Source organism: Gallus gallus, chromosome W (assembly GCF_016699485.2).
Source record: "Gallus gallus isolate bGalGal1 chromosome W, bGalGal1.mat.broiler.GRCg7b, whole genome shotgun sequence".
Lineage (NCBI taxonomy): Eukaryota > Metazoa > Chordata > Aves > Galliformes > Phasianidae > Gallus > Gallus gallus.
The window spans coordinates 5380792-5404175 of NC_052571.1; the positions used below are offsets into that span (position 1 = coordinate 5380792).

The following is a 23384-nucleotide window of genomic DNA, read 5'->3' on the forward strand; positions in this document are numbered from 1 at the left end:
GCTGTGCCAGTTCAAACCATGTGAAACGCACACCAGCAGCAGCTGCTGCCTGCTGAGAGCAGTGTAAGGCTTGTGAGGTATCTGGTGGGTGTCTGAAGTAGTTCCTTCACCCCTAGCATCCTTGGTCTAGTGGTCACTAACTCTCCCCAGGGTGCTCAAACAATGGTGACCACTCAACAGAAAGCTTTGTCCTCTGTGGTATTAGCACCTGCTGAGACCAATGTGGCTACCCAAACACAACTTTCAAGGGAACATAGCCACCTGGGTCTCCGGTGCAGGATGTGCCAGAGGTTTCTACTGGTGTCTGAAGGCAGTAGCAAGAATACCTGTAGGAGATGTGCCCAGGCAGAACTGCTGAGCTTGGTGGCTGGCCTTTGGGAGGAAGTGGACAGGTTGAGGAACATTTGTGAGCCTGTGGAAACTGGTAGAACTATACTCTGCCCTCAGTGGAACAAAAATGTTAATTAGGCATAACAGATGACAAGGGGGATTCTGTACATGCTCTTCACCAGGCAGAAGGCATTGACTTGAGGGATAGAGGTGAGTGGAAATAAGTCCCTGTTCAGGTCAGTGGGAAAAGCTCTTCCTTGTCTACCTTCCCTTGCCCTTACACAACAGATATAAGGCTCTGGAGTTGAAAGGGCAGGGACATGATGAGGTGAATGATGGTACATCTATACAAGAGGAGTCAACAAGGTCAGGTCAGCTTATCCCTTTGCATCATGACAATCTCCATTTAAAAAAAAAAAAAAAAACCATGGGTTATTGCTGTAGGGGATCAGAGCCTGATCTTGCCAACCAGACCCACCTTTTTTAGGTAAGCTTGCTGACCCACTGGGTTTTGGGTTAAGGATATATTCAGGAAACTTTATCCTGGTACAACCCTCAGATTATCATCTGCTCTTGCTTTTTTCCTGTGGGTAGTGACAGAGTCATGAGAAGTCAAAGGTAATCAAAAAAACTTAAGGTTTTGGGAGATTGGAGAAGTATTCAGGAGCATGGGTAGTATTCTTTGTCCTTTGAGTTGTAGGGAATGATGTTGTGGGGCATCATGAGGAGGACCACAAAAATATGATCAAAGGTAAGGAATGCCTCCCTACAAGGACAGGCTTGAAAGCATTGGGGCTGTGAAGCTTGGAGAAGAGGAGGCTCTGGAGAGACCTGAGAGCAGCCTTTCAGTATCTAAAGGGGGGCTGTAAGAAGGAAGGGAACAGACTCTTTAGCAGGGTCTGTTGCGATAGGACAAAGGAAATGGCTTCTGACTAAAAGAGGAGAGACTTAGACTGCATATAAGGAAGAAGTTTTTTTACAGTAAGGGTGGTGAAGGACTGGAACAGGTTGTCTAGAGATGTGGTGGGTGCCCCATCCCTGGAGATATTCAAGGCTGGGCAAAAAGAAACAGACTTAGCTTATTGATACCTGATTTGGCACAACAGGTATCTCATTCAGGAACTTAGGTGGATAAAAGAAAGTATATGGACTTCAGAAGCAAGGTCAAGGTACAGGAGAGGACTACAGAGATGCTGTTTACTGTTTTAGGGTGAAAACATAACCAAAGCTCAGTTGGAGCTGAAGCTGGCCAGTACTGTGATGAATTAGAGGAAAAAAAAAAAAAAAACCCACCTGAAACAAAGTTTTTTTTTTTTTAAGTACATCAACAGCAAAAGAAGGACTAAAGAAAACATTTGTCCATTGGTTGGTCACCTCACAAATTGGAAAGTAGATAAAGCAGAAACAGTATCTTCTTTGCCTTTGTCTTTAGCATCAAATAAGGGATCCTGGGACCTGCTGTGATCTCTGGGTTGGGTGACTGGGAGTGGCAAGCTCCCAGTTGATGTTGAAATTGTGTGGGTTTTGTTGCTGCAACTGAATGCCTGATGGGGTTCATCTCAAGGTACTGAAAGACTTGGACAATGTTATTGCAAGATCTCAATTATTTTTTCAGTAGTCTTGGGAATCTGGAGAGGTCCCAGTTGGCAGGAAGCTAGCAAATGTTATTCTTTTTTTTCCAGAAAGGCCAAGAACAAAAACCCTGATAATTACAGGCCTGTCAGTGTCTCTCATGCTTGCTAAAATTATGGAGAAGACTATTCTGAGAGTTATTGAAAAACACTTGAAAAATAACGCAGTCATCTGTTAAAACCAACACGTTAATGAATGGAAAGTCAGATACAGCTATGAACAAGGATTATTAAATCCTAAAACTTAAACACTTTCATTATCTTTAGTCTTCCTAGTCCTAGGAATTTATTGCATTAGAAGTTGGGAATAAGTTACAGGATATTTTGTACTTGCAGTCTATGCATTTACTGATTTTTGTATACATCACCCTTGAAGCTTGCTGTATATGCCCGTGAATTAAGGACCATTCCTTGGGAACCTTCAGAGCTTTCCTCAAATATAAGTTTGTGCTTACATTTCACTATTGGATTAATGTCTGAACTAGGAAAAAGTAAATGAGCACGTCTGAAAAATTATCAGCTACAGTAGGAATGGCATGTGTGCATGGGATGTGATCTGTCTTCCAAAAAGGAAGAAAAAGGAGTTATATGAAAGAACTATGTATGCGTGTGCAGCTACCTCAATACAAACTGCATTAGAATATTAACTACTGCAATAGCCAAGACTCAGAATTTTATTAGGAAAAAAGATTAACCTTAGAACCACGTTGGAGACTTCACTTGCATGACTTCCTTCTTTTAAAATAATAGACTTTTCTCAATTTGTTTATAATTTCTGTTAATTGTCTTTTCATAGATATAAAGGTTGTTAATTTGTTCTTTCCCAAAAATCCCCACAGATGTTGTTTAAAAAGCTAACAATGAGAAATACTGTTTTATAAAAGCTTAAATCTAGTAAGATCCTTGACTGAATGTGCATACTTTTGATCAGTGGAGGGCTCCATGACAGGGATTTAAAAAAGCAACAAAGCAAACAAAATCTATTAAATGGGAATCTGAATAGTGGCTTTCATATTTACTTTTAACTTGGTGTGGGGAAAATATTCACTTTTTACCTTCTTAAAGATAGAGCATGAACATCTTCCTATTGTACTTGGAAATCATGAATTCTGTCAGAAGTAAGGAATTCTATTAAAACAAGTTGTTCTGTGCAAAGCTAAAAACATGGTGGAACTTCTACAGGCAAATAACAAGCTAAAATTACTCAAGTTGTGATATACACAAAACTATCTCAGCTGCTGCAATGAAGGTGCTACAGATTTTGTTCAGTTCTGATTTGTATATGCTGGAGGGTATAAATATGAAGTGGCAGTTTGCTTAAAAGTAAGGAAGTGGGGAAACAATGTTTAGTTTTTTTAAATCTACTTTTTAGGCTCAGTTTCAGTTATTGAGTTCATACTAATGCTTATCAGCATTTTACTATGAGTGCTTGTAACAAAAAACTTATAAATTGAATCTTAATGTCAGTCAGAAGTGATTGCTTCAACTAAATAATATGTGAATTTATTTTTGTATGCGTATTCTGCTGATAGATTCTTAGTGCTGTTGTGCTCTGGAATATTGCCTATATAGCAGTCTAAATTATAAAGATTTTGAAATAAATAATTTTTCTGGTATTTTTTTGCGTTATTTTTCATCCAATCCATTTTATCAGTATACAGGTTAATTTCAGTCTTCATTTTAAAAATGTTCATTTTCATGATGTTAATTTTTATCATTGTCACTTTAGGATGGCGATCCTTCAATAAGGAATGCTGCATCTTTTTCCTTGAGATCACCACAGTCAGTCTGCTCTCCAGCTGGAAGTGATGGAACTCCTAAAGGTAGTCTAGCAGTCATATGTATCCATTTATTTTTCCCAATTTAAAGGAACAGTGTTTAAAGAGGTATTTAGGCAAGGGAATTGGAACTAGATGATCTTTAATGTTCCTTCCAACCCAAGCCATTCTATGATTAGTTAGTCCTGACATGTTTTCAAATATTATTAGAGTATGTCATTAGATTTGATTAACAAAATTATTTTGATCCCTGATCCAGAAGAGATTTTTGAAGGTCCAAAAATTGACTAATGGTACTTTAAAACATAGCTCAAAATAACAGAGGACAGAAGGATTTAAAATCCTTTCTAATATGAGAATTAAGTTATTAATAGAATGATTTTGATTGCTCTGTATAACAAATGATTTCAAGACAGCATTACGAATATTGAACTCTTAACCAGCTCAAAATGTTTTAATGTGCAATGCTTGTCTTTGCAATCATCAAATTTGAAGAACATGAAATTAAAAGTAGTTTAATAAACAGAATACATATAGTATAAATGAAGCCTGAAAGCCTTAGCTGTGGAGATGAAATAGGGCAATGTATCAGTTGAAATGGAGCAGAAAAAGTCTGCTTAAATTATGTTAAAATTGACAAAAAAAAAATACTGCTATTTATATTATCCTTAAGAAGCATTGTCTGAGATGCATATTTTTCCTAATATATGTTTTCAATCCATATGTATTCATACGGTAATAGTGAAAAGATGAAACAGTACTTTCTTCTCTTTTAGCTGTGGAACAAAATCGAGCCAGTCTGGATGGTCAGGTTAGGTTGAGAGAGAGAACAGGAGATGGGGGAGATTACAGAGAAGGTGAGGGTGTTAGGCTTGTTCAGTCTGGGTAAGTCAAGTCTTAAGAGTGGGGAGAGCTTAGAGCACCCTTCCTGTATCTATGAGGAGGTTATCAGGAAGGCTGAGTCATGCTTTTCACAGTGGTGTGGAGGAAGGATGAGACATGATGGATGTAAAATGAAGATAGGAGTTTCTGACTGGATATAAGGAAAACCTTGGAAGAGGTTGCCCAGAGAATCTGTGCATTTTTCATTCCTGGAGGTTTTCAAGACCAGGCTGGATAAAGCCCAGCAAAATGGTTTGACCTTGCTCACCTTGCTTAGAGCAGGTGGATGGAGTAAAGACCTTCTTCACTAAATTATCCTATGACTGCTAAATGATCTGTGTCTATGGAAGATGAACCACATATCAGGTTAGACAGTGATGGAGAAAATGTGACTCAAATGCAACTGAGAAGTACTTATATAGTATATCAGTTTTTAGGATGTCTTGTGCTAAAGGTCTTGTTGCAAGACTTGTATAAATGGCAAAAACTAAATATTACTGTCTTTATTTTACTCAGTGTTTTTCTTTATCTCGTTACACAACATACACGTTTGTAGAGCATTTACAACACTGTGAATCTAAGCACTCAGATACATGATTACTACTCAGCCCAAAGAATATCTGAATTATTTTTTGGTTAAATTGCAGCTGTTTCAGTTGGTTTTCTCAGAATTCATTTTGAAGGGATATATTTATTAAATTTTCTGAAAGCAATCTGATTGTGCAATTTGGATTGTAATGTTTCAGCATTAGAGAGACTGAAAAAGTGCAAGAGGAATCTTTATTTACCTGTATGTTAAACTTTTTCATTGATAAAGCACACAACTGAAATACTGTTACTAATGGTGCTACCAATTTGCCTTTTTCAAGAGTAATGAACCCTAACTGAGAGAACCAGTTTTTGATGCTGCAATAATCTTGGTAAACATTTACTTCCTCTAATCAAGCATGTTATAAATGTAGTAAAGAGGTGTAGATAATTACAACAAAGCTTAGAATATGTATGTGGTCCCTGACAGCTAGTTTTTGGCCTATGATTTGAAGTGAAAGTGGTTGGTTGTGCTGATGAGCAAACAAGTACCTATGCTGAGTTTTGTTGTTGTTGTTTTGTTGTTGTTGCTGCTATCACTAGCCCTGAAAGCTTGGTTGACAAGTTGCAAACTTTGATAAAGAACATGAGCAAAACGTTTGTTTGTTTGAGAGGACAAAAAGAATGGCACTTTGATATCATCAGTGAAGAGAGATCTCAGGGAAGGATATTACAATATCTAAATTTTCTTATATAGTATAGAAATGGTTATGGAAGGTTTGGTTACAGACTGCATTTTCTGTACTTCTTGATATGGAAATAGCAAGGGCTTTTGTAGAGTTGGACAGTGTTTGCATAGTCTTGAATCATTTTAAGACTGAATGATAGCTGTCTGACAAAATCCAAATAAGTATTGTTTGTAGCTCAGGGAAATATTTGAGAGGTGACATTAGTTTTATTTGCTTTTTTTGATTATTCACATACTGAATTGAGTAAAGTTTCTGTTACAGAAATTCACCTATTTTGCTCCAGTAAAGTTACTAGAGCAGCTGAAGTTTTATGCAGAAGGTTCTAGGCTGGACTTTATCCTTTCTTTAATGTAATTCTTAGGTTTTTAGCTATGTAAACAGAATAGTGTCTCTGCTTTCATGGAAAACTCATTCCTTTGAATTTATCTATGAATAATTATCAAGGAGCAATTTCTTTCTGCTAGTTTCATAAAATATCCTATGGAATCCATTACCCAAGATGGATTACTCATCAAAATCCTTTATTTGTTTATTCTACTTTCATACCACTCTGGAATTTCATAAAGAAAAAAGAAAAAATTAAGACAACTTCTTTATATGTGTTTAAAGGAAAATCTTCCATGAAGTTCTTAGTCCGCTGCTTTTCTAAGAGAAGAGCTCATATATTTACAGTCCTGTTTCCATGCATTTTCCTGAACTCCTGGGGAAACATCTCTAAGAACAGCAGCAACCCTTATTAAACTCTTCTATTTTGCACTTTTTTCTTTTTTTCCCAGAAATAAGTTGTATTCCCTCTGAAAATTGATAAACTTTCTCTTACAGGAAATATTTCAACACACTCTTCCAACATTTTATAAAACAGTGAAAATTTCAGCCATACCAAGATTTTCTTTAGAGGCTGATATCTTCCCAATTAGCATGACTACTTGATTATTTTCTGAATAATATGGAAAGATTATTTCTATTTTCTTAGGTGATTTATAAGGCTTTTCCAGAGAGATTCCTCTATACTTGTGGTCTCTGTGTGTAGTGGGTTGCAAGGAGAACTAAGAATGTTTTCAAATCTCTTGCAGACTTCAGTGGTCCCAGTGGTATTTGTAAAGAAAAGATATCCTCTCTCTCTCTTTCAACAGAAAGGTAGAAGAAATTTATTCAGATGTTTCTTGACAGGACCAAAACAAGCATTCATTCTTGCTTCTTCAAATTTTAACTTTTTACACAAAGATGCTTCTGAATACAGCAATTCTAAGCTGAAACAGCCAAAGCTGATTTATTTCTTTATATGGCATTTGAAGCTGTGGAAAAAGTCGAGAGTTTCTTCCTTGAAATCTGTTGAAAGAGTACGTGGAAACTGAATGCATACAATCTGTTCCAAAAACCTCTCAAATATATGTTCTTTATTGGTCTCATCTGCTCTCCCTTGATGTTGACATTTATTTTGAAACAGCGTAATTCCATTTAGAAATCAAACTTAGTCTGTTAATCAAATTAAATGAGTACTTCATATCTAGCACAAAACTTGGGAAGAATTCCAGAAGATTCTGAGATATCTGAAAATAGAGAAGGAAAGGACTTGGGGGATTCCCATCTTTGTCTCAAGTTGGATGAACTACTATATCAGTATCATTCCCAATAACTTCCATTTATTTTTTGTTGTTAAAATTTCTGTAATAGTTTTCTTTCTTGCCATGCAACTTGTTCAAATTCTTATTGATAAAAAGCTTTTCTCCTAATTGCATCAAGAGAAGTATGACCAGCAGGTTGAGGAAGGTGATTCTGCCACTCTACTCTGCTCTCATGAGACCCCACCTGGAGTACTGTGTCCAGTTCTGGAGCCCCCAACACAAGAAGGACATGGAGCTGTTGGAGAGGGTCCAGAGGAGGGCCACAGAGATTATCAGAGGGCTGGAGTACCTCCCCTATGAGGACACAGAGCTGGGGCTCTTCAGTCTGGAGAAGAGAAGGCTTCAAGGAAACCTTATAGCAGCCTTTCAGTACCTGAAGGGGGCCTACAGAAAAGCTGGGGAGGAACTTTTTAGAAGGGCAGGTAGCGACAGGACAAGGGGAAATGGTTTTAAACTGGAAGAGGGTCCATTTAGACTAAATATTAGGAAGAAATTCTTTACTGTGAGGGTGGTGAGACAGTGGAACAGGTTGCTTGCTGAGGTTGTGGATGTCCCCTCCCTGGAAGTATATGAGCAACGTTGTCTAGTGGGAGGTGTCCTGAACCATTCTATGATTCTGATGTTTTGCATGATTCTATATGTAAACAAATATTATACCAAAAAAAAAAGGACGTGAATTGTTTTCGGCATTTTTTGTGTGAATCATTTTTTTGGAGTTAGGTATAACACTTCTCAACTTTTCAGTGGTTAAGGAAAAACTATTCACTTTTTTTTTTGGTATAGCATTTGTTTACATATAGAATCATGCAAAACATTAGAATCATAGAATGGTTTGGGTTGGAAGGGACCTTAAAGATCATCCAACCCCTCTGCTATAGGCAGGGATATGAAAGACCATTATCGTGTCTTCACCAATCTAATCTACAGACATAACTGTGCTGTTTCTTGCTGTCAACTTTACGTAAGTCAGCGTTTCTAAGCTTCTAATCGACTTTTTTATCTGAATTCTAATTTTTCTGCATGTGTTGCTGTTGTGCACAAAGTTGTACAGACAACTTAATTTGAAGACTTAGAATTGAGTAGTCAGAAAATTACAGTAGACTTTTTGTATGATACTCCTGCTATAAGCATAGCTCCTCTTTAGTGGTAACTTAGATTCACGTTGCAAGCTGCTGTAAACATACTGATGTTTTTGTGGTGGTGGTTTTTTTTTTGTAGGGTTTGTTTATCTTCCTGCTGTGTTATTACAATCACTATTTCTCAGATGAATAAGAAGTTTGTGCTTATTACTGAATTTGTTTTATTTCAAAAGGTTATTCCAATTAGTAAAGATAATTAAAGATTTTGATTCTGTTCTTAAAAACAGCTGCTAGCCTTTCAAATGCTCAACACCAAAAGTTTGATATTCTCATTAGATTAATGAAAGTACTCTCTAATTTTATTAAGTAGCTATTGACAAATATTTTAATAATGTTTTTCTTAAGACTGCATTCTGGAAAGCTGTACTTGTTTAGCCATACTCTGTTCTCCCACTTTCTTATTTCAAAACACTTTTCCAAAAGAGTATTCTGCAATCTTTTTGCCTAGACCGTAATTCCTCAGTTTGTTAGTGAAATTGATATGAGAAGCTGTATAGAAAGCTTTGCTTAAATCCAGGTATGATATTCCATTTTTTTAATCTGGAAGACCTACTGCTTTATAGAATTAAATTATTTTGATTTGATGATACTTAATATTCCAAAGTTTGTTAAGAATACCTCTTCATTATTCTCTTAGTCCTTACAGAGAAATGTTTCTAGTACGTACTGAAATTATACAGTATATGTATAATACTCTAGACAGTCCTCTGCTATCTTTTTGAATGGACTATTTTCTGAGTGTGCTGAAGGCACAAATTCTGAATATGATTATTACAAATTGTGAGACTGATTTAGCCAGAATTTGAATTTTTCTGATTCCATTTTCATGAAAATATCTGATTTATGTGAAAGTGATTAATAGGATCACATTACATAATTTGTTTTGATTTACACAGTTACACTGTGTAAATATTCCTCAGGTTTTGTCATCACCAAATTCTCAACTTTTCCAACAGATAAACATCAGTACTAGTGCAACATAGACACTCTGGTCTTTCTTCCAGCTTCTGCCTTTCAGAACTTAATTACAGTATAATTTCTTAAATGTAAAATCTAACAACTTACGTGTAGAACATATGCATTCATTTATGCTTCTCAAAGACTTTTTCAGTGAAAAGTCTGGAATGCTGTGTCCAGGTTTGACCTGTAATAGTTTAGTATCCACTGAAATAATGTTCATGGAGTCTTGAGGGTCACTTTGTTATGAATTTAAATAGACAAAGCACTTAAATGTTTGTGGTACTTCTCTCCAGTGTGCTATGAGTCAAGTATTATTCATCAGTCTTCATTTGTTCACTAGAAGCTTTTTCTGGCCTTCGTGCATGGGGAATAAAATGTAGGTCCCTCTCAAAGTAATGCCTCCTACTTTTTTCCATACAGACTGCAACAAATAGGAGGAGTACAATAGCACTACTTGATAGAGTGAATTCTCAGCTATAAAATGCTATTTTTCAACATAGTCACTATTATATGTACATTTCCACCACCTGTGAAAGATCCAGCATGCTGTGCTCATAAAAATGTGCACCAGCAGGTGTGGCCTACTTTCATACCAGTCACCTCTCACTGTGCTCACATTCACTGTTTGATCTCCATAAACATTCAGCAAGTGCTGATTAATGTCAATGGTACTGTTTTTTTTTCTGCCTGGTGGAATTCAATAATACACCTTTGCTTTATATGCAGTTTCATGTCAGACACCATTCTGTCAGACTGCCCCTCTGCTGCAATCTGTTGCACAGTGACAAAATGAAGCAGGATATTGGTGGGAAGGTTCAACCTTGACTGCCATCTGTATGGGAACTGTTGAATCACAGCCTGAACCTCTGACCACCTGAGGCGAGTGCCGAGTCAGCTGCAGGGGCACAGGTGAATGCAATTTCACCTGAGTGACTGGAACGGGTGGAGCCAGGCTCCACCCCTCCTAGACCCCATTTAAGGGCTGACTCCCAAGGAGGAAGGAGATCTCTATCTGGAGATCATCCCTCTTGGAACCCTTCTGCAAGCCCAGGACATGGGTAAGATCTTTATTTCATTTCTCCTTTGTAACATGATAATCTCTGTGGTCCAATACCTGTATACCTGTTTGCCATACACTATCCCACCAAAATACATTGTGGGCTAGCAGAATAAAACAGGAGGCATAACTTATGGAGCAACCCTCGTACTTTGGGCAAAAAAAACCCATGTAGGGTTGGTGAAAGGCTTTCTTTCAACTTCCGGGAGCCTTTACTTGCAAGGGATTTAAGCGAATATGTTCATACTATTAGGAGTGACCCTTTTGAAGTTGTTATGCAAGTGAAAAGCTAGTAATTATTTTAAATAAGCATGTCCTAAGTTCCTGGTAACCTTAATAGTTTGTTTTTAACTATATGGCTCACAACAAAGAATGTGACCTAGTGGTGGGACTTTAGGGCATCTGCTTTGAAAGGCAAGTGGTCTTTTTTTCTAAAGAGGCTTAAAGATGATCAGGGAAAGTCTAATGAATGGTTAAATAAGATGCGAGTGCTGTAGTGTAATCAGAAAGTGTGCAGAGGAAAAAAAAAACATATCAGTGACACCTAAATCTTAAAAAAAAAAAAAAAAAAAAACCTTAAAATCTCCTGGACAGAAGCTTATTTGTTTGCTCCTCAAGATACTGATGCATAGTGAGCAAGTGAAGCTGTTTCATGGTAAACAAGAAGTGTTTTTGAAGCTTTAAATTCTTAAGATGCCTAAGTCACTGTTAATACAGTGCATTTTATAGTTGCTTGGGTTATGAAGGATATGATAGGAAACTGGTCAAAAGTCACAAGTACTTAGAAATTTCTAAAGCATTTCATAAAACTTCTTCTGTACTCAGTGTCGTAAATTACTAGGGAAACTAATATAGAGAAACAATTCTGGAGTTATTGTGTGATCAGGATGCCTTTTACTGGAAAGACTATGGAGGTATTGTTTATGGGTGTATTTGTTTTCTGTAGAGAATATTACCTGTGTCTGTTATATTGGGTGTTATCTGGATGACCATCAGCATTTGTTGTTCAGTAATGATACAATAACCTTTCTAAATCAGTGGAGAACCTCTCTATCTCACAAATTTTGAATGCAAAAACACTTAGAGAAAGTTATTTTATTGATACTATGGAAGACCAACAAAATTTCTTTTTTCTCCTGAATTACTGCACAGCTCTAGATTTACACTGGAAAGCTGTGTACGTATTTCTCTGTTCTATAAGAATGTTCTAAATTTGAGGTTATTCACAGAGATCATTTCCAGAGATCATCATATGGTTTACTAAATTGACAGCATTTTGTACAACAAACCTTCTCAACCTTGGAATCTTGACAGCTTCAGTTAACAGAACATATCTGTTTGTGTTCTTTCCATATAAGAAATTATTCTGTTATCAACAAGTCTTGTGAGAGCTTTGTTCTCAGATACGTAATGTTTTAAGCCTTCTCCCGTAGGAAATATTCCAGACTGACTTCAACAGTAATAGGCAAAACTCTCTATATGATGAGTGATGTTTTCTCTGAAGCCTAAGTGTGTGGTACATATTCAATGTGTGATACCCTTCCAAAACTGTTAATGCCTGTGGTAGAATTAAATGGTTTCAGAATACTTCATCCTTTTCTATTTCTTTTCACTTCAGTGCCTAGGTATAGTAGTTTCTAAGCCCAGGTGTTGCCAGAGGCTTAACAATCATTAGACAGCTCATAAATATGTGAAGTTATGGCCAGAATGCATAGTCTTAGAATGCAGCTTACAGGCCTTACCATCAATGCCTTCCAGCAATTTCCTTTAAAAGGAGAATAGCTATTCAGAGTGCTGCCTAGAACAGGGAAAACTGCACTTCGTTACTTCATTTATTGGAACCTAAGTATATTCACTGGAGTCTTCAATGGAGAATTCAAGTCTACCCAAAGACTGAAAAAGAACCACCTTATCTGTTGCTGCAGTGTTATTTTTCAGCATGACAAATGAAAATGAATACCAAATTAGAATGATCTTATATTTACTTAAGTGTTTAGGGCAAGGGAGAATCAAATCTGTCCTCTCTTTGAAGTGTAACTGTAGAACAATAAGTCCTCCATTATTGCAACTTCATAACTATTCATTTCAGTACTAATTCAAGAGTAAGATGTGAGATCTTAAAAAAAAAAAAAAAAAACTTGATCTGCCTCTAATGTTTGTAGAAAGAAAAATGCAGCCTGTATTTCCAGTGAGTGATACTTGTTACCTTAAAGTAAATCAGTAGCTAACGGTTTCTTCTATACATTATGCTGAGACGATCTTGTTAAATTATTGTCTAAAGAGACAGTTGTCGATGGTTTACGGGCTGGTCTGGCCTGGTTCCGTGACTAGTGGGGCAGAGGGTTTTTTTTTTTGCAAAATCTGTGCCTCCAGAAAAGGGAAACAGGGGACCCCCCCAAGAAAAAGAATAATTAAAAAAAACAGCAGCAATGATCTGAGGAGAAACAAACTACTTTACTAAATAGAGTATCGGAATGAATGATAACACACTATAATACAATATAATTCAATGTAATTGTTAATAAAATCAAATATAATTGAGAGAAGTTTTGTCTGAGAGCTAAAGGCCTTACACTAATACTGAAGCCTTGCGTGCAGTTGAGAACAGCAGCGAGATGATCTGATAGCAAGCACGAGGAGACGAGAAGAAAAGACGACCCAGGTCAGGTGACCTACAGGCCTTATATCTGTTCCCCTGAGCAGGAATGATAACAGTACTTGAACATTCTTCTGGGGAATGTAGTTCTTCTTCTCTTCTGGACAAGTACCCGGAACTAGAGCATTTGCTCTTTGACTCCCAGTACACTGCATGATGTTATGATGTGGAATACTGATAACCAAAAATTATAAAACCATGACATTCCACCCCTTATTCTACACCATACTCAATATATACAAACAAATGTAATTATAATCAATTATCAAGCATTGAACACACATATACTTGAAATTACTGACTCCACTCTTCCTGCCATCAAGTTCCCTTGAGGTGCACATTGAACGTCCCCAGTGGACCCAGGTCCCTGGGCAAAAACAGTCCCACGAAGAGGCTTGCCCTTCCCAGAAGCTGGAAGGACCCAAACTGCTTTTCCCAACATGTTCTTTACATGTACTACAGGGACTTTATCTCCCTTTACAGTATGTAGGGAGCTGGCAGGACCATCACGATTGATAGATCCTCGAGTATTCACCAACCAGGTGGCTTCTGCCAAATGCTTCTCCCAATGCTTAAATGTTCCGTCACCCATTGCTTTCAGCATAGTTTTTAACAACCCATTGTATTGTTCAATTTTACCAGAAGCTGGTGTGTGATAGGGAATATGATAAAACTGTTCAATACCATGATCTTTGGCCCAAGTATTTATAAGCAAATTTTTGAAGTGAGCCCCATTATCTGATTCAATTCTTTCTGGGGTACCATGTTGCCACAGGACTTGTCTCTCCAGACCTAATATCTAATTTCGTGTGGTGGCATGAGATACTGCTTATGTTTCAAGCCACCCAGTGGTCGCTTCCACCATGGTAAGCACATAATGCTTACCATTGCAAGATCTTGGCAAGGTGATATAGTCAATCTGCCATGCCTCCCCATATTTATACTTTTGCCATCGCCCTTCCTCCCAGAGAGGTTTCATCCTCTTGGCTTGTTTAATTATGGCACATGTTTCGCAGTCATGAATAACTTGTGCAATAGCATCCATAGATAAGTCCACCCCTCGGTCTCTAGCCCACTTATATGTTGCATCTCTCCCTTGATGACCCGAAGTTTCATGGGCCCACCGAGCTAGAAATAATTCACTTTTGTGTTGCCAGTCCAAGTTTATTTGAGCCACCTCAATTTTGGCAGCTCAATCTACCTGATGGTTGTTTTGTTGTTCTTCGGTGGCCTGATTCTTGGGCACATGAGCATCTACATGGCGCACCTTTACAACCATTTTCTTTATTTGGGTAGCAATGTCTTTCCACAGTTCAGCAGCCCAAACAGGTTTACCCCTCCTTTGCCAGTTATCCTGTTCCCACTGCGGTAGCCACCCCCATACAGCGTTTGCCACCATCCATCAATCTGTATAAAGATAAAGTATTGGCTACCTCTCCCACTCAGCAACATCTAAGGCCAGTTGGATAGCCTGTACCTCTGCGAACTGACTTGATTCTCCTTCACCTTCAGTGGCCTCTGCAACTTGTCGTGTGGAGCTCCACACAGCAGCTTTCCATCTGCGATGCTTCCCCACAATACGACATGATCCGTCTGTGAACAGGGCAAATTTCTTTTCATTCTCTAGTAGTTTATTGTATGGTGGGGCCTCTTTAGCGTGTGATATCTCTTCTCCTGGTGATGTTTCAAACTTTTTGCCTTCAGGCCAATCCATGATCATCTCCAAGATTCCTGGACAGCTGTGGTTCCCCATGCGAGCCCGTTGCGTAATCAGCGCAATCCACTTACTCCAAGTGGCATCAGTAGCATGATAGGTAGAGGGAACCTTTCCCTTGAACATCCAGTTCAATACTGGCAATCGAGGTGCTAGAAGGAGCTGTGTTTCAGTACCAACTACTTCAGAAGCAGCTCGAACTCTCTCATGTGCAGCTAAGATCTCCTTTTCAGTTGGAGTGTAGTGCTCTTCAGACCCCCTGTAGGCCCGACTCCAGAATCCCAGGGGTCAGCCTCGGTTCTCTCCTGAGGCTCTTTGCCACAAACTCCAGGTGGGACCTTTCTCTCCAGCAGAAGTATAGAGGATGTTCTTTACATCCTGTCCCGTCCGTACTGGCCCCAGGACCATGGCACGAGCTATCTCCTGCTTAATCTGCTCAAGAGCCTGCTGCTGTTCAGGGCCCCACGCAAAATTATTCTTCCGAGTCACTTGATAAAGGGGGCTTACAATGAGGCTATAGTTTGGAACGTGCATTCTCCAAAAGCCCACTATGCCCAGAAAAGACTATGTCTCTTTCTTATTAGTGGGCGGAGACATGGCAGTAATTTTGTCCACCACATCCATTGGGATATGACGATGTCCATCTTGCCACTTTATACCTAGGAACTGAATCTCTTGTGCAGGTCCTTTCACTTTGCTTCGCTTAATAGCGAAACCAGCACTAAGAAGGATCTGGATTACTTGCTCTCCATTCTCAAAAATTTCCCTTGCTGTATTGCCCCACACAATAATGTTATCAATGTACTGTAAATGCTGAGGAGCACCTCCCTGTTCCAGTGCAGCTTGAATCAACCCATGGCAAATTGTTGGGCTGTGTTTCCACCCCTGGGGCAAACGATTCCAGGTATACTGAACGCCCCTCCAGGTGAAAGCAAACTGTGGCCTGCATTCCGTGGCCAATGGAATGGAAAAGAAGGCATTAGCAATGTCAGTGGTGGCATACCACTTGGCTGTTTTTGACTCCAGTTCATATTGGAGTTCTAGCATGTCTGGCACAGCAGCACTCAGTGAGGGTGTGACTTCATTCAGGCCACGGTAGTCTACTGTCAGCCTCCATTCTCCACTGGCTTTACACACTGGCCATATGGGGCTGTTAAAAGGTGAGTGAGTTCTGCTGATCACTCCCTGACTCTCTAGTTGATCACTCAACTTATGAATGGGGAGCAAGGAATCCCTGTTGGTGCAGTACTGCCGTCTGTGCACTATTTTTTGTAGCAATCGGTACCTCTTGCTCTTTTACTCATAGCAATCCCACAACAGACGGATCTTCTGATAGGCTAGACAACGCAGACAACTGTTTAACACCTTCTGTGTCTACAGCAGCTATTCCAAAGGCCCATCGATACCCTTTGGGATCCTTAAAATATCCCCTTCTGAGGTAATCAATACCAAGTATATATGGAGCCCCTGGACCAGTCACCATAGGATGCTTTTGCCAGTCTTTGCCAGTGAGACTTATTTCAGCCTCCAACATAGTCAACTCTTGGGAACCCCCAGTCACCCCATGAATATAAATTGATTTTGACCCTTGGTGACTCGAGGGCATTAGGGTATACTGTGCACCAGTGTCCACCAGTGCCTTATATTTCTTTGGTTCTGATGTGCCAGGCCATCTAATCCACACAGTCCAATGCACTCTATTATCCCTTTCTCCCTCCTGGCTGGGGGCAGGGCCCCTCTATTTGTTACCGCCTGACTATTGCTATGTCCCGCATCAACTGGAGCAACCACCTTTTTGGAGAAATTCACCTTGGTGGTTGATCTGTCTTCTAACTCTTTTACCCGTGCTTGAAGTGCAGAAGTGGGTTTCTCATGCCACTTCTTCATATCTTCTCCATGGTCACGCAGGTAATGCCACAAGGCAAAACGCAGCCTAGTCTTACTGTTTTCACTTGCTTGAACAGGAGGACATCTCCTGTTGATAGCCAGTCTAATAGCTGAGACATTGGATGATGCAGGTTGGCGTAGAGGGATTAAATGTAGCTCGAAGTCTTGGAGTTTATTAATCAGTTCTTTTATAAAAGTTCTTTCTCCCCCTCTGTCATACATTGCTGCAAATGTACTGGCTGGCATACTTCTCTGGTGCAGTCTTTGTGAATATACGCCACATATGTGGTGTACAGCTGACATTCTCAGGATCATGCTCTTGGTCAGGCGCATCAGGAATGAAAGTGGGGCTATGTAACATTTCCACCACGGCGTGTTCTCTCAAATAACAGATGCCTTTTTCCATATCAGTCCATTTCCTTTTCTCAGGCATCAGGTCATCTTTGAAGGGGTATCTTTCTTTCACAGCCAACAGCATCCGCTTCCAGAGGGTGAAGGCCTGGTTTTGGAATGTGCTAATACCTCTGTCAATGGCTGAGTCCCTAGCAATGCCACCGAGCTGATGAGCCTCTCTACTATCTAGCAACACACTGTTGGCCCCACTGTCCCAACATCGAAGTAACCAGGTGACAATAGGCTCATTTGGGTGGCGTGTGAAGTCTTTTCTCAGACCACGAATTTTGTTCATTTTCAAAGATCTATCAGTGATGGTAATGATGTCTCGTTCACCTCCTGCTCTTTCAGGACTTCTTGTTACTCTCCTGGGTGTTGGTGACCGTGATCTTATTGAGGGCCCCTCCCCTGGACTCAGGAGTGGTTCCCCTAGAACTTGGAGCTGCTCCTCTGGACCTCTTTCCTCCTCTTCCTTCTGCTCTAACTGAGTCGAGATTCGTTTTGTTTTCCGTCCTCTTACAAGGGCAACTGACATCGATTCTGGTGCCTCTTGTGGTTGATCAGGTTGGTCAGTCCCGATGCTCTTACTCTCCAGCTCAGCTCGGAGTCTGTCTCGTTCAATTATGAGGGTATTTAGTTCAGATTGGAGGGCGTCTCGCTCAGACTGAAGATTCTCTCTTTGCATTTGAAGACTCTGTTTCTCAACTAGGAGACTCTCTTCCTGGGCCTGAAGATTCTCCCTCGCAGCTTGGACTCTCTCCTGGAAACTCTCCTTTTCGGCTTGAAGACTCTCGCTCATCTAATACTGACTCCTGGAGACTTTCTCTTTCAGCACGGACACTCTCCCTCTCAATTTCAGAAACTCTCTCCCTCACTGAGATAGTATTGAATAAGGCCCGATAAGCGTTAGCCAGGCCCCAAATCATTTGTGCCTCCTCAGATCTGCCTAGGCCACAACATCCCTATCTCAAATATCTGTTTAGGTTCTCAGGATCTTTTAGGTGTTCAGGAGTAAAGTTCCATGACACCGAACATGTCCATCTCTCTAAGGTCTCTCCCAAGCCTCTCCACACTCCCTGCCACTCAGTATTCTCTGACTTTGGGGAAGGCTTCTTCTTCATAATATTAAAAATACAGATACTGAGTGAAATAATTACAATGACAAACAGTGCATTCAGGGAGATTGACAACGTGATCAGATGAGCATTCAAACAATCCATAAAGGATTCATAATAAATATAATAAAAATCCATAATGGGATTTTTTTGCAAAATCCGCGCCTTCGGAAAAGGGAAACGGTACCTCCCAAAAAAAGAATAATTAAAAAAAACAGCAGCAACGATCTGAGGAGAAACAAACTACTTTACTAAATAGAGTATCGGAATGCACGATAACACACTATAATATAATTCAATATAATTGTTAATAAAATCAAATATAATTGAGAGAAGGATTGTCTGAGAGCTAAAGGCCTTACGCTAATACTGAAGCCTTGCGTGCAGTCGAGAACAGCAGCGAGATGATCTGATAGTGAGCGTGATGAGACGAGAAGAAGGAAAGACCCAGGTCAGGTGAGCTACAGGCCTTATATCTGTTCTCCTGAGCAGGAATGATAACAGTACTTGAACATTCTTCTGGGGAATGTAGTTCTTCTTCTCTTCCGGACAAGTACCCGGAACTAGAGCATTTGCTCTTTAACTCCCAGTACACTGCATGATGTTATGATGTGGAATACTGATAACCAAAAATCATAAAACCATGACAACAGTAATTAGGAGAAGTGTGTGTGCATGCTTACACGTGTTACAAGAATAGGAATCTGGTGGAAGACAAATGAGAGAGCTTTGTAGGATGTAACCATGACTTCTTCCAAGCTCAAGATTGGTTCATCCCTAAGAGTATTAAATCATGAAAGGTGGCAGGAGACCTGCATGGATGAGCATGGAGCGTAAGGATAAAAATCAAAGGGAAGAAGATCCAGAAAATGTGGAAAAAGGGCCTGTCCAATTGAAAAGAATATAGAAATGTTGTCAGGGCCTGTAGGGATGCAATGAGGGAGGCTAAGGCCCTCCTGGAATTAAATCTGGTGTAGGAGGTCAAGGATAACAAGAAAGGCTTTTTTAAGTATGCCTATAGTAAAAGGAGGTCTAGGGAAAAAAATGTGTCTGCAACTGATTTAGGTGGATGTCCTAGTAACAGGGAACACCAAGAAGGCAGAAATACTGAATGCCTTCTTTGCTTTTCTCTTCATACTAAAACATACTGAGACTGCCCTTCAGGAATCCCAGACCCTGGAGATAAGAGAATCTAGGGAATGGAAGACTTCCCCTTGGTCAAGGAGGATCTGATTAGAGAGCATCTAGACAAAATCAACAGACGTGGATTCACGGACCCCAAAGGGATGCATCCATGTGTGCTGAGGGAGCTGTCAGAAGTGATTGCCAAACTGCTCTCTTATCATCTTTGAAAGGTCTTTGAGAACAGAAGAGGTGCCTGAAGACTGGCAGATAGCCAGTGTCACTCCAGTCTTCAAAATGGGCAAGAAGGAGGATCCAGGAAGCTACAGGCCAATCAGCTTCACCTCTGTCCCTGGCGAGGTGATGGAACAACTTGTTCTGGATGCCATCTCCAAGTAATTGGAAGAGAAGAAGGTTATCAGGATTAGTCAACATGTGATTTCCCCTTGGTGAATTCACTCAGACAACCTAGTAGCTTTCTATGATGTCATGACTGACTGGGTAGATGAGGGGAGAGCAGTGAAAATTGTATATCTTGACTTCAGCAAGGTGATTGACACTGTCTCCTACAACATGCTTGTTATGAAACTTAGAAAATGTGAGATAGATGAGTGGATTGAGAACTGGCTCAACTGGCAGAGCTCAGAGGGCTGTAATCAGTGGTGCAGAGTCTGGTTGGAGGCCTTTACCTAGTGGTCTTCCCCAGGGGTCAGTGCTGGGTCTTGTCTTGTTCAACACCTTTGTTAACAGCCTGGATGAAGGGACAGAGTCCACCCTCAGCAAGTTTGCTGATGATACAAAGCTGGGAGGATTGGCTGACACACCAGAAGGCTGTGCTACTGTCAACGGTTTATGGGCTGGTTTGGCCCAGTTCTGTGACTAGTGGGGCGGAGGGATTTTGCAAAATCTGCGCCTCTGGAAAAGGGAAACAGGGGACTCCAAAATAATTAAAAACAGCGGCAGTGATCTCAGGAGAAACAAACTAATTTACTAAATATGGTATCGGAATGCAAGATAACACACTAATACAATATAATTAGAATTGAAGCAAATAAATCAAATATAATGAGAGAAAGAGTATCTGAAAGCTGTAGGCCTTACAGTAGAAGCTGAGGTGATGCGTGCGATTGGGATGAGAACCAAGGGGGGAAGAAGACATCAGGTAATTTTGCCAGAAGTTATATCTCTTCTCTGACCACAAAGCCCCCTGGGGAATGTAGTTCTTCTCTTCCAGACAGGTGCCCAGAACTGGAGCATTAACTCTTTAACTCCCAATGCACTACATGATGTTATGATGTGGAATACCAATAACCAAAAATCATAACACCATGACAGCTACCATTCAACAAGACCTGTACACGCTGAGAGTTGGGCAGAGAGGAATCTGATAAGGCTCAGCAAGACCCAAGCGTAGATTCTTGCACCTGGGGAGGAATAACTGCATGCATCAGTACAGGTGAGGGGCTGACCTGATGGAGAGGAGCTCTGTAGAGAAGGACCTGGGGGTCCTGGTGGACAGCAGGTTGGCCATGAACCAGCAGCGTGCCCTTGTGGCCAAGGTCAGTGGTACCCTGGGGTGCATTACAAAGAGCATGGCCAGCAGACTGAAGGAGGAGATCCACCCCCTCTACTCTGCACTGGTGAGGCCATAGAAATGTTTAGAGGTAGTAATAAGGGATGTGGTTTAGTGGGGAAATATTGGTGGTATGTGGATTGTTTGACTAGATGATCTTGGCAGTCTTTTGCAACCTTGGTGGTTTGATGATTTATATCAGGAGTATTGTGTCCAGTTCTGGGCTCCTCAGTTCAAGAAAGAAAGGGAACTTCCAGAGACAGTCTAGCTGAGAGTGAGAAAGATGATGAGGGGCCTTGAGTACCTACCATATGAGGAAAGGCTGAGAGCCCTGGGACTCTTCAGTCTGGAGAAGAGAAGGCTGAGAGGGTAACTTAGCAATATCTGAAGGGTGGGAGTCAACTGGATGGAGGAAGGCTCTTTTCAGTGGTGTGCAGCAACAGGGCAAGGGACAACAGGCAAAAACTGGAACATAGGAAGTTCCATACTAACACAAGTAAGAACATCTTTACGGTGAGAGTGCCAGAGTCCTGGAACAGGCTGCCCTGAGAGGTTGTGGAGTGTCCTCTGGAGATATTCAGGACCCATCTGGATGCCTTCCTGTGTGACCTGCTGTAGGGAACCTGCTTTAGCACAGAGGTTGGACTTAATGATTTCTAGAGGTCCCTTCCAACTCCTAAAATTCTGTGATTCTGTGATTGAGTGTAACATCTAAATTGGGGAAGGGAAATCATAGAATCATAGAAAGGCTTGGGTTGGAAAGGACTTCAAAGATAATCTAGTTCCTACCCCCCCTGCCATGGGCAGGGTTGCCAACCACTCAATCAGACTGCCCAGGAACCCTGGCCTTGAACCCCTCCAGGGCTAGGGTGTCCACAACTTCTCTGGGAAGTCTGTTCTGGTGCCTCACCATCCTCTAAGTGAAGAATTTCTTCCTAATATCTAACCTAAACCTCCTCTCTTTCAGTTTAAATTCACTCCCCCTTGTCCTATCACTATCTACCTGTGTAAAAAGTCAGTCCCCCTCCTGCTTGTAAGCTCCTTTCAAGCATTGGAAAATTGCAATGAGGTCTCTCCAGAGTCTTCTCTTCCCCAAGCTAAATGCCCCCAGCTCCCTCAACCTTTCATCATAGAAGAGGTGCTCCAGCCCTCTGATCATCTTCGTGGCCCTCCTCTGGACCCACTCCAACAGCTCTGCATCCCTCCTGTACTGGGGGCCTCAGGCCTGGACACAGTACTCCAGATGGGGCCTCGCAAGGGCAGAGTAGAGAGGGACAATCGCCTCCCTGTCCCTTCTGGCCACTCCTCTTTTGATGCAGCCCAGGATACCGTTGGCCTTCTGGGCTGCAAGCGAAAACTGCTGGCTCATGTCCAGCTTTTCATTCATCAGAACCCCCAGTTCCTTCTTGGCTGGGCTGCTCTCTAGGAGTTCATCTCTGAATCTGTACTCGTACCTGGGATTGCTCCAACCCTGATTTCTGGGCAGCAATAAACCAGATGAGGCTTAACAAAAGCAAGTGTAGTCTTGCACCTGGGAAAGAATAACCACAAGTATCAGTACAGGTTGATACATGACCTGCTGGAGAGGAGCTCTGCGGAGAAGGACCTGGGGGTACTGGTGGATGACAGGTTGTCCATGAGCCAGCAGCTTGGATCTGCTCCACAATCTCCTCAGGCACAGAGGTGAGGCTGACCGGTCTGTAGTTCCCCAGGTCCTCCTTCTTTTCATTCTTGAATACGGGAGTGATGTTTTCCTTTTTCCAGTCACCAGGGACTTTGCCTGACAGCCATGACTTTCCACGTGTAATGGATAGTGGCTTGGCAACCACACCAGCCAGTTCCTTCAGCACCCTGAGATACATATCATCTGGCCCCATAGACTTGTACGCATTCAGCCTCATGAGGTGATCTCAGACTTGCTCTGCTCTTATACTGGGAGGGATTTTGCTCCCCTGACCCCTGCTTGGAAGTTCAGGAACAAGAGAGGCATGGGAAGCTTGACTAGCAGTGAAAACTGAGGCAAAGAACTCATTAGGAACTCATTAAGCCTTTTCCACATCTGAGGAGGCCTGTTTTCCCTTTTCATTTATCAGAGAGGGTACACTCTCCTTTGCCTGTCTCTTGTGACCAATGTACCTAAAGAAACACCACTTCTTGTTTTTTACATCCCTTGCTAAGCTTATTTCCATCTGTGCCTTGGCTTTCCTGATCCTATCCCTGTACATCCTGACAGCATCCCTGTCAG

The 23384-nt window shown here is 40.9% G+C and overlaps 1 protein-coding gene across 6 annotated transcripts in view; it reads left to right on the top strand.

The window, feature by feature from the left end:
* Window positions 1–23384, top strand: part of LOC427025 (Nipped-B homolog-like) — a 159034-nt gene that overhangs the window by 57487 nt on the left and 78163 nt on the right. For all 6 annotated transcript variants that reach the window (XM_046905108.1, XM_040655189.2, XM_025144549.3 and 3 more), the window contains one exon: window positions 3691–3784. In XM_046905108.1, the coding sequence (XP_046761064.1) occupies window positions 3691–3784 (94 nt within the window). The remainder of the gene's footprint in view (window positions 1–3690; window positions 3785–23384) is intronic.